At 53.7% G+C, this 15639-nt stretch overlaps 1 protein-coding gene across 1 annotated transcript; it reads left to right on the forward strand.

The window, feature by feature from the left end:
• The first annotated feature begins 807 nt into the window (after nt 1–807).
• MAVS (mitochondrial antiviral signaling protein) lies at nt 808–14781 on the forward strand. The gene is made up of 6 exons (XM_054031026.1): nt 808–924; nt 3306–3480; nt 5582–5868; nt 6722–7751; nt 10023–10360; nt 12484–14781. Exons 1-6 carry the CDS (start codon nt 808–810, stop codon nt 13312–13314), a joined length of 2778 nt encoding a protein of 925 aa, XP_053887001.1. The 3' UTR covers nt 13315–14781.
• The last annotated feature ends 858 nt before the right edge of the window (nt 14782–15639 follow it).

Genomic DNA, 15639 nt, shown 5'->3' on the forward strand with positions numbered 1-15639 from the left:
AAGCTCTGCCGTGGACATAGCACTGTCCACACCTGCACTTACGTTGTCATAAATGATGAGAGTAGCTAATTCACACCCTTGAGGGACATAATTTATGTCAACTTAAGCTGTAGTGTGTACATAGCCACGGTGTGATGAAAGAAAAGCAAGTACCTTCGACTCGTCAGTAGTTCTGATCAAAGGAGTTGCTTAGTAACAGGAAATGGAGTTTCAGCTTTCTGCAGTAATTCAGCCAAGAGCTCACCCCTGCTCAAAGTGCTGTAGTTGCTGTGAAAAAGCGGTCAGATGCTAAACATTTGTGTCATCAAATGATATCTCCCCCCCTCCCCCCCCCCCCCCAAAAATCTGCGATAGAAAAATCAAGCAACGCACACGCAAGCCGAGGGATGTGCTTCCACGCTTCCTGCAGCCCCCATTGGCCTAGAGCAGTGAACCGCAGCCAGTGGGAGCTGCGATTGGCCGAACCTGCAGACGCGGCAGGTAAACAAACCGGCCCACCAGGGGCTTTCCCTGACGAGCCGTGTGCCAAAGGTTGCCGATCCCTGTGTTAGATGCACAGTTTTAATAGAAAAAGTTTTCATTTTTCATAGGATTTTTTTTCAATAAAAATTTTCTGAGCAGCTCCAATTATTATTATTATGAGACTGTAAGCTCTTTTTGGTAGGGACCATCTGTTTTTCCTGTGTTTGTACAGTGCCTTGCACAGTGGGCCAACCTGCAATATAAAAGTTAACTAATAACAACAGCTGTTTTTTTTTGTTTTTTTTTTGCTGAATTGATCTTCTCTCTCCTAGGTGCGAAGCAAAGATGGGGTTTGCTGAGGACAAGGTTTATGAGTACATTAGGGAATATATGTCCGAATTCCATCACATCCGGGTGCTCCAGCTGATTCGCTATCTGCCGTGTCTCTCTGATGCAGACAGGGTAATTCTTTCTTTATTCTTTAACTCTGTTTTCTTTGAACCTGCCTTGCTAGTTCAGGTGCACATGTGTGGGAAAGGGGCTGGGGTGACAGTAGATATCATCCCTCCACAACTCTAACCTCCTGTCTCGCGGAACCAACAGCTTCACCCAAAACTGAAAAATGCTCAATGGGCTAGATCAGTTTCCTAAACTTGGGACGCCGCTTGTGTAGGGAAAGCCCCTGGCGGGCCAGGCCGGTTTGTTTACCTGCCGCGTCCGCAGGTCCGGCCGATCGCGGCTCCCACTGGCTGCGGTTCGCTGCTCCAGGCCAATGGGAGCTGCGGGAAGTGACGGCCAGTACGTCCCTCGGCCCGCGCCACTTCCAACAGCTCCCATTGGCCTGGAGCAGCGAACCACGGCCAGTGGGAGCCGCGATCGGCCGAACCTGCGGACGCGGCAGGTAAACAAACCGGCCCGGCCCGCCACAGGCTTTCCCTACACAAGCGTCATCCCAAGTTTGGGAAACACTGTGCTAGATCAAAGCTTAGAACACCAGTGTACGAATAGTTGGGAAGAACAAATAGAAAACAACAAGCTAGACTGCTCTAGATTCCTGGTCAGAACTATCAACCCCGACAGGCTGGAGATCGAACTTGTAACCTCCAGAGCTAGAAGCATGAACTGCTACAGCTTGAGCTAAAGAATCAAGTCTCTCATGGAACTAGGCTCACACCCTGTATGGTGCAGGCACAGAGACGGGACACATAATGCATGCTGGCCAGTGGGTTACACTTCCAGATCCCTCATCACAGGGTGATGTGCAAAACTAAGGCAGTCTCTTGCCAGATACAGAATTGGTGGCTGCAAACTAGAGGTGGATACTGGGAGGCATAAAGCCCAGTCCAAACCCAGAAGGAGTAGCCATGCAGCCAGTGGGACACTGATGCCAGAATCGTAACTAGGAGGGAGCACAATACAGTCTCCAATATATATTTTTTTAATACTGAAAAGTGAAGAGGGGTAGGGACGGGAGACACAGAGATGACATTATGTTACCCAGCAATCTGTCACTGGAGCAGCCGCGGACACTCCTGCCATGTCCAGTTCCAAGCCCAGCATGAAACGCCCCCGTCCTGGGCAGGACACCTGAGAAGTCGGTCTTGTTTTTAAGGAGTCTGTCTCTCTCTCTCTCTCTGTGTGTGGATTGTGCTGCCAGTAAAGAAGAATTCTTGGCTTGAGCTCTGTGTGTGGTAAGAAAGAGGGAGAAAACCACTAGGTGTGGGAGTGTTTTGTGGCAGCTGCATCTATAGCTGCTACTGCTCAGTAAGTCTCTGTCTAGTTAGAGCAGGGCGCTGCTTTCTGCAGCCTGGGCTCTCTGTCTGCCTCTCAGGGACAGGCTCTGCCTGAAGCCCGGTTGCAGGTAACCCACCAGTGCGCCCTGCTGGTTAACAATAACCCATGGAATTAGGAAACCAGGGAACTGCCAGACTGGGTCAGGTGCTTCTGGTCCCGTGTCTTGTCTCTGAGAGCGAGGAGCACCAGGTGTTTCTGGGGAAGATGCAAGAACCCTGCAGGGGGCAGAGGTGGGATAGTCTGTCCCCGCAGAAAGGTCTCCTCCTGATGCCTAATCGTGATCGGCTTAAACTGTGAAGGAGGAGGGTTAATATATTTTTAGGCCTGTGGCCACTGCAGTTCATGGAGACTATGGTCTTGGCATGCACGGCTCTATTCTGACTAGCAGGCGGGCGGCTGAGCCTCAGTCACTGATTTCCCGCCCCCCCTTAACTTCCCCCCCCACCCCAAAAACTTTGAAAGGTAAAGGGAGAGCCGTACAGCAGGGTTTGAAAAATAGTGCCCCTTCCTGCCCCCCCATTCCTTACTCTGTTCCCTCCTCCCTCTGCTCCTGCTGCTCTCCAGCCTTCTCCAACGTCCAGAGCTCCTGCTGGCTGCAGTCCTCCCGATAGAGAGGTGGGATGTAGGGTACAGCATGGAGGGTGCTCAAGGTTGTGTGAGCTGTAACTGCTTCCAGCCCTCCTGCTCTGGCATCCCTCCTTTCCGAGCTCCCCACTCCTGCCCTGCGGCATCCCTGCTTGTCCTGCCTCTGCGCAGATGTGTTACCATCCTGCCTTGCAATTCTCCTTGCTGCTTGACCTCGGGGCCACCTCCTAGTGCACAACACAGAACTCTGCCAAACTGCGCCGCGACTTCATGACGGAGCCTCGCCTCCCCGGAGCTTCATCTCGCCCTGAGCAGCCCTGCCAGCTGACTCCTGGCTAAATTCCTCTGTCTCAGCGGGACCCCAGGTGCTGAGCTGCCCAGAGCTTTGTCTGACTCCTGCTGGGACTGATGAAACGCCCCCTAGCCGGCCCCTTTCTCAGTGTTCTCTCCCTGCTGATTTTTAGGAAGAGATCGAAGCCTACGACGACAGGAAAGGGAACGAGCATGCCGTGTGGAAGCTCTTCGACTACTTGAAATGCAGGAGTGGCTGGGTGAAGGAGCTCATTGAGGCACTCAGGAAGAATAGGCACCATGATCTCGCAGACAGGGTTCAGCGCAAGTACGATGCTCACCAAGTCTGTAAGTTGCCTTGCAGTACCTGTCCCTTAGTACCTGCTGCGCTCCCTTAACTGCTCGGCCCTGGGGCTCTCTCGAGCATCACCACGGTATCTCAACGCCTGTTATCCCCTAGGTAGAGGGGGGCCAGGTTGTCAGAGGGTCCTAAAGCTGCCAGTAGACACCTTGTGGGATTTGCGAAAGCTCCGAAGCCGGTTTCAGCACCAAACTCCCATTGAAATCGAATAAACCCCTCTGAGGATCTGGCCCTAAGCGACTTGCCCAGGTCACACTGGCAGTCTGTGGCTGAGCTGGGATTTGAACTCTGGGCTCCCAAGACCCAGGCTAGTGCTGGGAATGGGCGACCGGGGAGGATCACTTGATGATTACCTGTTCTGTTCATTCCCTCTGAAGCTCCTGGCATTGGCCACTGTCGGAAGATGCTGGGCTAGATGGACCTTTGGTCTGACCCAGTATGGCTGGTCTTATGTTCTAACCACTGGGCAATCCTTCCTCCATTGAAACAATACTGTTTCTTTCCCATTTCTTGGAAGTCTCTCTTTGGAGCGATCACTGCTGTCATTAGGAGGGTGTATGTTTTAAATATACAACTCCAATCAATTGTAGAGACCAGCACCAGTAACAAAGCCTGACTCCTCCATCCCTCCTGCCCGCAGGGTTAATAAATTAACCCCAGCCTTTCACCCACTTACCCCTCTCCCGATCCACCTCCTTCTTGAAAGCTTGGTGATACATCTGCTCTGGAAGTCAGCAGGTCCTGGCTGTGCTAGCAGGTTCCAAAGCTGAGGGCTTCTCCTCAGAAACAGCATCTGCCCCTTCCCCTGGTTAAAACCTACGGGCTGCTGGCCCCAGCTGCTCAGTTGATCTCATCTGCAGTGGCACCGCCCAAGGAGAGGGGCGGGAAGCCGGCACCCCAAATCACTGAGGTTGAATCCCACATGTAGAATTGCGGGGTACAGGGGTAAGGTGGCTACTCTACCTTTGTGCTGGGGTTTCTGAATAGCTGAAGCTGCAGCCCCATGTTGTCCGCTTTGCAGTAATTTAGACGCGAGGTGACAGAGACCTGCATAACTGTAGTGAGGTCTGGCCCCCCTTCAAGCAGGTTGTGACTTTTCCTTCCAACTTGCAGACTGGTGTCACAAACATCCGGCAAACTCACTCAGTGCAGGGAGCAGCAATAAACCTCACCAGATGTTGTAACTGCCTTGGCCAACCTACGAGCACTTGCTCATGGGCTAATTCTTAGCCTTGTCCAAGCTTCCGTCTCTGCTAGGCATGGGGTAAATGCCAACGCCACACACCAGTGGGTTGGGTAAGATGGGGAGAGAACCCTGAGCATCATCCACATAGAAAATATGGACCGTGGGCACTTCACATACTAGCAAGTCCATGTTGGATGAGTGGTGTGGTAGAATGGGACCTCATGAAGGCAAAGGGGTTCAGTGCAGGATCCTGTCTGTCCTGGCATGCTTGGCTCTGGTGCTCAAGCTAACAGTCCCTTCCAGGGACAAACGGGAGAGGTCTGGTGGCAATAAGGTCACCTTCTGGAATCCACCCGTGCTACAGCCTGGCTTTGAGCTTCAGGGGACGCTGCAAGCCCCTCTCCTCATCTGCTCACCTGGAGCGGCGCCTGGCTGATCAGCGAGGGGTTGGGGGAGGATTCTGCAGGAGGTCAGTAGTCCTTGGTTTCTCTGGAGGTAATCTGTGCCCTGCCCTGCATATAGATTGTATTTGAACTTGTATCTTTTTGTGATGAGTCAGGGCTTGGTGTGCCAAACAGATATAAATGCTCCGTAGCCTAGGTGAGATGAGGTGGGGTCTCAGCCTGGTTGCTAGGGGACGTGTCCATTTCACAGGAAGTGCTGTCACAGTGACAACAACTGTTCATTGACTGTCTCAGCTGAGGGCTGGGGGGTTAAATGAGCCACGGAGAGTGAAAACTGCTCTCTCCCTCTGAGTGACGGTACCTTTGTTGGCGGTGCCTGGTTTCCCTCTGACTAGACAGAACGCTTCCCACTCCAGTGCTAAAGTCAACCCTTGCCAGTACTCCCCATCTCCCATATTGCTGATCACTTCAAATATTCTGTGCTCACTCTTCCTGTAGGTCCTCGGAGCAAGGCACCACTTCCTGCGGTGAATAACTCTCTGCCCAGCTACGCGTCCGTTTGCTCTCCGATGCCGCCACCGACTGCTAATCCTGATCCTCGGCGCGCTGGCCCCACCTTTGCGAACAATCCCCACACGCCTCCGTTGCCTAGGCAGCCAGCAAGTCTCCCAGGGCCTGGCACACCCCTGCCTCTCCAGACGAATCTGTCAGGAGCGGAAAGCTGCCACGACCTGGGAGAATACAATATTCCTGTGCAAGAAATGGAGCCGATGGCAAAGCAAAAGGTTTGTTGGTCTCTGAGAGTGTCCTGTGGTGCCAGATCTCTTGGGTTTGGTTGACAAGAACCTGACTCTCAAAACTTGGCCGAGTTCCTGCCTGTGTCCCAGCCCCCCTGCGCTGTTCTGACCGCTCAAAGGGGCTAGAAGCAGCCAGATCTAGCTGCCCCGCAGGGTGCGGGAGCACTCAGGTGGCACAGTGCCAGCATCCCTGGGTCCTGCACTGCTCCCGTTCCATCCAAAGCAGATGCGCCTCAGCCTGGTGCACATGGTCCAGAGATTCAGGCTGTTACAGCCAGCTGCCTGATCCCCACCTTTGCTTCTCTCTCTCTCCGGCTGGTGCTGCCAACGCTCCAGCCATGGAGAAGTGGCTGCAGCATGTGCCGGGTACCCTGTCAGTCACGTTCTCTCTCCGGATGTAGCTGTTCCATTCTGCATGCCCCGGCACACGGCGATTCCCTCTGGTTAAAAGGCGATCTCGGTGCTAGGGAAGTGCTGGATTGTCACCCTCTAATTCCCACAGGCCTCAAGGTGGGGGGGAACCCAGAGCGACTCCCTCCAAGGCTGAGGAGGAAAGCTAGTCTCTATGTCCATTCGGTCCTTGCTTCTCTCCGGAGTTCAGCGACCAGGGTAAAACACCCCCTCCAAGGGGCCCTGCCTGTCAACCGGGGCTTAGGGATAGAGGCAGCGCTGTGGAGAGAGGAGTTTGGACACCAGGGCTCCGTCTCCTTCAGAACACTTGGGTCAAAACAAGGCCTGGGGGTCTGTCTGTCCAGCGCCTCGCACGAGGGAGCCCCCGTCCCAATTTGGGCCCAGAGAATAATTCTCTTATGGTCTAAACACATCTCGGTTTTCCTGTCAGGTTACAGAAGATGCCCTGACCCCATGGAGGGAAGCTCCGAGTTTCCAACCCGCTGGGAACGCAGCACTAGCTGATCTCAGGGCATCACAGGAAGGCAGTAACCATGGAGATGGTCTGGCCCCAGCAGCAGTCCATTTATCTCCTGGATCACCAGCGGAACACCTGGCTTGTGGGGGGATGCCCAGAGGAGAGGTGGAAGTGGCTCAGCCAGGCAGACCAGTACCCGACCCAAGAGGACAGAGTCAGGACTGGGCCGGCCGCCAGCAGCATCCGGTCTGTGTGAGTGGTGGGTATTTTGGGAACATGAATCACCTGAACGTTGGGAACAGCAGAAAGGCATCCGTGCCTGGAGAGCCTGTTCAGAGAGGGGAGCCGGCCGCTGCTCCTAGCCCAGAGGATTTCATGAACCAGCCAGAAGAGGTTTACTATTCTTCTTTTGAGTGCTCTCCCCTGGCTTCCGGTGCCAACAGAGCTGTCCACGGGGATAGGCAGCAGACTGGAGATTCGCTCCGGGAACAGAAGATTCAGGCTTTGCAGGGTTACGAGAATGGGAACCTGACGAGCAGCATGGTGGATGTTCATGACCCTCTCCTCCTGCAGACCCAGTTTGATGCAGAGCAGAAACGTGCCCAGGGACAGAGAGACCATGGTGGAGAGAGGGATGCGTTTCCCCTACACCAAATCAGAGATTCTGCACAAAGCACATGCAGTTATGGTGATGTGGGAGCCATCAAAGGAAGGGCTGACTCTAGTTCTGCAATCGGATCAGTGCCTGCCTTTCAGACAACAAGCACAATCCCAATGGACCTCAGTGAGGATGCGACTGCTCGTGATTTGGGAGCATTACATCTCGGCACAACATGCTCAGCCAGTTCCTCTGAAAAACTGGCTTCAGGCCCCTCCACTGGACCTTCCCAGGGGATTCCTGAGCAGAACCCAGGTAGCAGCATCAATTCCCACTGTGGTGGACGGTTGGAAGGGTGCCTAGCAGATACCCCGGGAGTTGCCAGTGGACCGGCAAACAGCAGGGGTAAGAGCTTTCCCCATCAGTATTCACACAGGGGCATTTTAGTCTGGTCCTGCTGCAAAGGGGGCAGCATCTTCAACACCGGGGATGAGTTGGGGCCATTGAAACCTGTGATCAAAATTGCACTGGCTTCCAGCTGCAGTGGGAATTGCAGTGTCCGTATGCCACTGGCTTCTCCTACCCCCAAGCAGAATTTGTTGGGGGCGGGGAGGTACACTTAGAGGTGCATCCAAATCAATGCAAGGCTGTTCTTGGTATTGTACCACTCCCCTCCACGTGAAACTGGCTGGCCCACTCGCTGGCTAAGAGCGGCCAAAACTGGATTCCTCACAGCTCATCAATGCTGTGGTGGGGCCAAGGCTGTGCCAGGCTTGGGGAAGGAGGCAGCACCATGTGCGTTTTGAAGCACAAAGCCGCCACTGGTTTCCCAGCGATGTGCTAGCAGGGGAAGATGGGACCCGGGGTAAGTGTGACAGGGAGGAATGGGGCTGACCACCTTGCTAGTCCTGGAGTTTCCTGTTGCCCCACCCAGAAGGCTAAAGCCAGACTTTGCCTGTGTCGAGAGAGGGTCCCTCCCCTGGTGTCTCTGAATTCACAGCCCTCCTCCCCCGAGTGCCTGGGCCCCAGGCAAAAGTAACTTGTTAGTACAATTTCCCTGTAGGAAACAGATGTACACCCAAAACTGAGGGACAGTCTCTTGGCCTAGTTACACACCTGAGACTTGGGCCCAGTTTGTCAATAGGTTTGCCAACCTGCGCTGCCAGGGGAAAAACAGGCCAAATGTGGTGATGCCACCTGAGACCAAGCCAAACTTGGCTGTCTTGGGCTGAGTTTCGATTTGGGTTTGAACTCGGAGTAGAGGGAGGTGTCGACCTCCCATGAACCAAAACCAAAATATGGCTCCCCATGAACCCCTGCAAAGCGGAGATGCTGATTGTAACAAGAGAGTGAATGTGACTGTTGCTATCTGTACCAGCCCAGCTGACTTCTTTACAAAGACTCTCCCCAGCAGTAGGTCCAGGTTGTAGAGTTGCGTTACGCACCAGAGCGCTGTGAGAGACAGAACCAAGAGAGAGCCCCACAGCACTCTGGTCAATCCAGCTACTCCCTGTGGTCCAGGCCAAGGGCCAAACACCTTGCTCAGCGCCTGAAGGTACTAGAGAGATGAGTTTGGGAGCCAGCGAGCTTCATCAACGTGGGAGGTAGAAAAGAGAACTATAAGCTGGAGCCCTTACTACCTTTCAGTGGGAGGACGGGGAGAGGGATGAGGTGTGAAGGGTGGGGCTGTGCATGGTGTTGGCAGCAGACGGATGTTACCGAGGATGCCGTGTAGCATTTCCAGTTACCTGTCTACCTGGAATTGACCAAACCTCTGAGCTCAGATTGTAGTACAATGGAGGTTACTAAATGCCTGACCTGAGTCCATTCCTTAGTGTCTCTCATTAGACCAGCGGTTCTCAAACTGTGGGTCAGGACCTCAAAGTGGGTCGTGACCCCAATTTTAATGGGGTCACCAGGGCTGGCTTAGACTTGCTGGGGCCCAGGGCCGAAGCCCAAACCTGAGGGCTTGGACTTTGCCCCCCTAGGGTGGCAGGGCTTGGGCGGGCTTAGGCTTCGGTCCCCTCTCCTGGGGTCCTGTAGTAATTTTTGTTGTTAGAAGGGGGTCACGGTGCAGTGAAGTTTGAGAACCTCAAATGAGGTTGAATCCCACATGTAGAATTGTGGGGCACAGGGTTAAGGTGGCTACTCTACCTTTGTGCTGGGGTTTCTGAATGGCTGAAGCTGCAGCCCCATGTTGTCCGCTTTGCAGTAATTCAGACTCGAGAACCTCCGCGTTAAACCCATCACCCTGTGCCCCACAGTCACACTCCCGGTCTCTTTCATGGACCTGCTCCAAAGCTCTCTGAAGTCACTGTGGGGCGTCTTTCCATTGACATCAGGGCCCTTTGGCACAGACCCCTGTTGCACACATGGTTTGTTAACAATGCACTTCGTGTTTGGCAGTCCTAATGCAGAATGACCTTCTCCCCTCCCTTTTTGTTTGGAGCAGGTATAACATTTCCCCCCCTGTACAAGGAAACCAAGAAACATGGCTTCATAAAGAGGCACCAGATAAGAGAGACTCCTCCTACCGTGGAGACTACCCCCTCCCTTGAACTGGGACTTTCCCATTGTTAATAGTGAAATATTGTGTGTATGGGGGGGAAGGAGCTTACAATTCCCATTTATTTCACACATCCTGATTAATGCACATTGGGCCTTGTTCCCCTCCAGATCCTCAAAGCAAAGTCCAGATTCCAGCTCCTGCAGCTCACATGCTACGCCCAGCTTCAACTCCTGGGCCCAGCAACGTTCTTCCAACCGGTTCCCCCATCCATCCCAGTATGACTGGAGTTCTCAAGCTCTCCAATGACAGGCATGCTGTGGAATTCTCTGACCTTAGTGACTTCTCCTCTACTGCTGTGATTCCACCTAGTTCGCCTAGATTGCCTTCTGACCCGTCAGGGCCAGCATTCAACAGCGACCTGGGTGAGCTGAAATCTCCCGTCCAAGAGCGTGAACTGCCAACGAGAGACACAGACAGCAGCAGCACCTCCATGCCAAAGGAGAATGTAGGTTGTCACATGTGTTCACCTTGATCCTGTTGTACACAACGCCCCCCAATGGTCTTGTGCTGCCCGAGCTACTGTCTCCTGCAGAACCGTAGCCTTTCAGAGAGATCCTGCCAAACAAACTCCTTTAACCTGGACCCTTTCTGCAGGTTTTTTCTCTCCATTCTCCTTGCCCCATCCCAGAGCTTTGTTTAAACTGAGTGAGGTTCTAATGGTAGAATCGGGCAGCACAGTCCGTAATCGTGGCTATGAAGGGCTTGAGCCAAAGCCCACTGAAGTCAGTGGAAAGACTCTCATATCCCAAAGATTGGCAAGGCCTGTTTTGTAGGTCACCTAGTCTATCCCTTGGCATAGGGGAGTAAACAAGATTGCATACTGTAGTGGCTTGTACAGTCTTCTGTGCCCAAAATGATGGGGCGTCCCCCATTTCCCTTGGCAGGTAGATCTCACCGTTAGGAAGCTTCCCCTTCGACAGCCTGGAATTTCATCTTCTTAACTTCATCCCAACCTTCCTGGTTAGATTCCTGCGCATTGCACTGAATACTTCCCCTCCCACCTTGGTGGTTACAGTTCACAAATGTTTGTTGGATCAGGTGTTGAACCTCCCTCCTGGCTGTCCCCAGGGCCTTGTCTACGCTTGGAAGTGGCCCCGATTGCAGCCGTTGGTGTGGCTGCCATGGGGCAAGACCCTGTTTGCAGACAAGGGAAGTGGAGATTTGCCCCAGCCAAGCTGCCCGTTAACTCTTCTCCCCTTTGTTTGTAAATCAGTCCCTCCAGCCTCGTGCTCGTTTTAGCGGCTAGTGTCTCAGTTTCTCCCCTCCCCCCAGTTTATCTACCCTTCTTCCACCTTTTCCTCACCCTCCCCAGCCCAAAGGGTCCTCCAGAGCCCTGATAACTCTTCTCCCCGTCCCTCAGCCGAGGGGAGCTAGCTACGACCTATGTTCCCTGTAAGCTGCGCACTTGGGCGACCGCGCAGGAGAGAGTCAAATGCCGCCCAGCTGATTAGCAGAGTGGGCACAGCCGGCAGCCTGTGTTCAGGTGCCCCTCCCCCCACGTTGCTCCATCCTGCAGCTGCTCCCGGGACCCTCCTGCTGGCTGTGCAGAGCAGGGGTGGGATGGGGGGGAGGAGGATGCTGATGACAGGGTGTCCCCCTCCCCCAGCCCCTGTACCCCATCTCCGCAGAGCAGGGCAGAGGGGACAGCCTGGCTCAGGAGGCCTCAGAGCGTTCAGTGAGTGTCTTAAAGAGACAGTGCCTGGCTTTCCCCAGTAGCCAGCACACACACACACACACACACACACACACACACACACACACACACACACACACACACACTCTGTGTCACATGCGCACACACGCTATGTCACACACTGTCTCTCACACACAGAGTCTCTGTGTCAAAGACACCATCTCTCACACACTCACACACACACACACACACACACACACACACACACACACTCTGTGTCACATGCGCACACACGCTATGTCACACACTGTCTCTCACACACAGAGTCTCTGTGTCAAAGACACCATCTCTCACACACACACACACACACACACACACACACACACACACACACACACACACACACACAGAGTCTCTTTCACACTCAGTTCCCAACACATACTTTTATTATTGGTACTTCCTGCAATGCACATATATTCTCTGTAATTTTATTCTTTCAAAGTGTGTTATTTTAGTGTTTTGACTGGTCTATGCATTTCATCATTTTTATTTCTCTTAGACTTAAATGTAATTCTTTGAGTAGAGAGTTCTATAATGCCTAACCTGTCCTGGCTGGAGTAACTATCCCTACGGTAACTTTTTAAATATATATATTTTATCTAAGATTTTTGTTTCTACTGGTGGCACAGATCCACACATACCTCAGTGCACATAACAAAATTTATTCCGCACATGGATGGAAAACATTAAAGGGAACATTGGCTACAACCCCTCCTTCTGAGCCATGCAGTGTTGGGAGGGATGGCTGTTAGCCTGGGGGCAGACTGAAGCTGAGTTTGCAGCACTTGCCCCGAAGCAGGAGGTGGGTGCCATCAGTGCTTCCAGTGACATGCTTCAGTTTGTGTCTAACTAGTCCCTGTTGTTGTCTCTTGAAGGCAAATCGAGCGCCAAAGCCCCCTGCTCCGAGTGTGACCCGAACCAGCCCAGGGAGCCCAGCTGGCACCACCGCAAGGGAGGCAGGGTGGGAGACCCAAAATGCCTTGCCAGGCCCCCCTAGGGGCTGCCAAGTGTTCTACAGTGAGCCGGATGAAGAGGTGGTGCTCAGCAAGCCAGGCGTGCTAATCTCCACTGGAGGCGTGGAGGAGCCAGCCACGAGGCAGCCAGAGTCACCCGAGACCAATGTCCAATATTCTGGGAGGTCTGATCGCTTCATCCTCAGCAGCGAGTGCTCTCCGGACAGCAATCCCCTAATGATAAGCGAATCCAGCAGTGCCTGTTCCAGCTCCAGCAGAGCCCAGAGGAATCAGCCTGAAGAGAATCACTACTCCTCTCGCTCTGACCACCGCCCCCAACCTTGGGCTGCCAGCAATGGCCCAAGAAGAGACGAGGCTACCAAAACCAGCAGAGCCTGCCTTCTGCCAGAGAACAGCAGCACCTGGGATAGCACAGCTGTGGGAACTCACGAAGTCCATGTGGTTGAGTATACTAGCGCTGATCTGAGGGAGGCTCCCTGCCTGCGGGATGTAGCCAACGCCTACGAAAACCCATCTCCAGCCAGCACTGGCTCCCTCAGGAGGCTCTCCGGATATTCCGACTCACCTTGGAATTCAGAAGCCCCTCCAGGAAGTTCCCCCCAGAACGATAACCGGCCAAGGCGAGACGGGGATGGGACATCCTTTCCCTTGAAGGACTATATACTGCCAGCTGCCGTTGCTGCTTTCACTTCTGTTGTGGCTTTCCTATTCTATAAGCATCTGCAGAAATAGGAGTCGAGCAGGGTGGAGAGATTGTAGAGCATCACTTCATTCAGCCACAAAGTCAACAGTAAACTTCATGCTTAGCTTTCTCTTACGTAGGAATTTTAACTGGCAAACTTAAGGCTAGTCTGGAGGGTGGAATTTCGAATGCACTATTCAGTCTTTTTTGGAAATGAGGCATGAGGCCTCAGATGCCTGACCCCCTTGTGCTCTTCGCCATCCTTGTTGTCACCAGTTGCCTTCTCATATACTTTCCTTCTCCTGCTGCACCTCAACTTCCCATGCAAGCCGTCGCTGATGGACCCTTACTTGAGACAGTGAAATTCGCAACCCCTTCCGCAGATGCTCATTATCCACACCTGTCTGTGGGCCGGTGCACTGGAACGGGGGGGTACCAAAGAGACAGGTGGAGGCTTTCTACAAAGAGAGAGCATGTTGTCCTGTGAATCACAGGATTCCTACTGACCGCTCTGAGAGAAGGAGTTTCATTTCCTTGCAGAATCTGAAGTGTATGAACATCAAGAAAGCGCAGCTGGCGTCTGCTGCTAGATTTTGCCCAACTTTAAAATGCTGGTGCATGGAGAGGGGCTGGGCACTAGCTCCTGTGCAGGTACCTGACCAGGGATACTACCTTGAATTCAAACGTGGTCCATTGAGGGCTCTTCTGGCTTTCTCCTCCAGCCATGCCTCGTGATTGGGTTTGTGTTCACTCTCCCCTTCCTTCTTGCCATGTGTTTGTGTATGACTGACTGGGACCACAATTCAGGATCCTCTGCTGTCACTGAGTTGAATGGCTGTGCTGCTGGTACAACTATTCACTCACGTAGGGTGACCAGACGTTCCGATAAAATCGGAACCGTCCCGATATTTAAGTGTTTGTCCCGCGTCCCGACCGATCTTTGGTCGGGGCGCTCTTTGTCCCGATATTTGCTTCGCCAGCAGCACTTGGCTTTTTTTTTTCCTCTCTCTCCTGCTCAGCCGGCACGAGCCAGCTTCCCCTGCCGGATCCGGAAGGGGTTACTACTGGCCGCTCGGCCGGAAGTGACGCCGTGGCCAGTGGGGAGCCGCCGGTTCCCCCACCCTGCTCGTAGGACTTTGCCAAGAGCCTTGTGCGCCATGGGGGGGCCGCGGGGCCGGCTGGGCTCTGGCAGCTCCCGGGCGCGGCGCGGGGCCATAGCAGAGCCCCGCGGTAACGTCAGCGGCTCCCCAGGGCGTGACACTGTGGCAGAGCCCCGGGGCGGTGAATTGCGGGGAGCTCTGGGGGGCGGACCCGGGAGAAGCCCTGTGGGAACCACGTGTCTGCTTCGCGGCAGGGATGGGTCCGACTGGGCTGCCTGAGGGCCAGACGCTGGGCTGAGCCAGCAAAGGCAGAACGGAGAGAGGCCTCGGGCCAAGCTGCTAGGACATGTGTGGGGGAGGCCGAAGGAAACTGGGCGTCCAGCCAGTACCTGTGGCCCCGAAGAACCCCCAGCTGTGCAGCCCCGGGGGGGGGGGGGGGATTGTTAGTCCTGGGCTGGGATGTTTGGCAGGGGAGGCAGCAGGCTCCGCTTGAGGGTGCTCAGAAGAGACGTTTGATATTTTTTTCTCTCCTGCTCTGTCGGTAGCACTCGGCTTTTATTTTATTTTTTATTTTATTTTTTTTTGCAACTCCCTCCCCCCCTCCCCGTCCCGATATTTTCTTCCTGTCATCTGGTCCCCCTACACTCATGGAGGGCTAGCATGAGGCCTGTTTGCCAGTCAAATCTCATTGGCAACTAGGCCCTATGCACTGGGGTGATTTCACCCTTAGCGTATACCTCACTGGCTTGAATCCAGACCAGATCAGTAACTTGGTTGTTAACATCTAATGCCTTTTCAGTGCCCTGTGTGAAATGAGCAGGGTCTGAAGATCTCCTGCTCAGCAAGTAACCAAGTTACAAAAATCCCACAGCTGGTCCCACAAGTGGCAGTCCCAGGTTTAAAATGGACCCTGGAGGTTAAACTACCATTCTGTATGCCTATGGGGGGTCCCTCCAGCTTTGAGGCAGGTGGGGAAGTTTGCACTGCCGCTTCCGTGCTGTATCTGTTCTGTGACTAAGTAGAGAGGTCAAATTGACTGTCACCTTTCACTAGCACTAAATTCTCTCCCCATGCCTGCCGGGGACACCACTAATCTTGTGGTTTCCCTTCTCCTCTGAGCATACATTTCCCATACCTGTCATGCTGCGTAGCCTTAATCAGAGTATGGGAGTACATGCAAATGCAGGCGTTGCCTGTTGCAGTGCTAGGCCTCCAAATTGTCGGGGCATAGTTCTACTGTAGAATCAGGCTTTAAGTGGCAATAGGGGGTGGGAA

This window comes from Malaclemys terrapin, chromosome 5, assembly GCF_027887155.1.
Source record: "Malaclemys terrapin pileata isolate rMalTer1 chromosome 5, rMalTer1.hap1, whole genome shotgun sequence".
NCBI classification, from domain to species: Eukaryota; Metazoa; Chordata; order Testudines; family Emydidae; genus Malaclemys; species Malaclemys terrapin.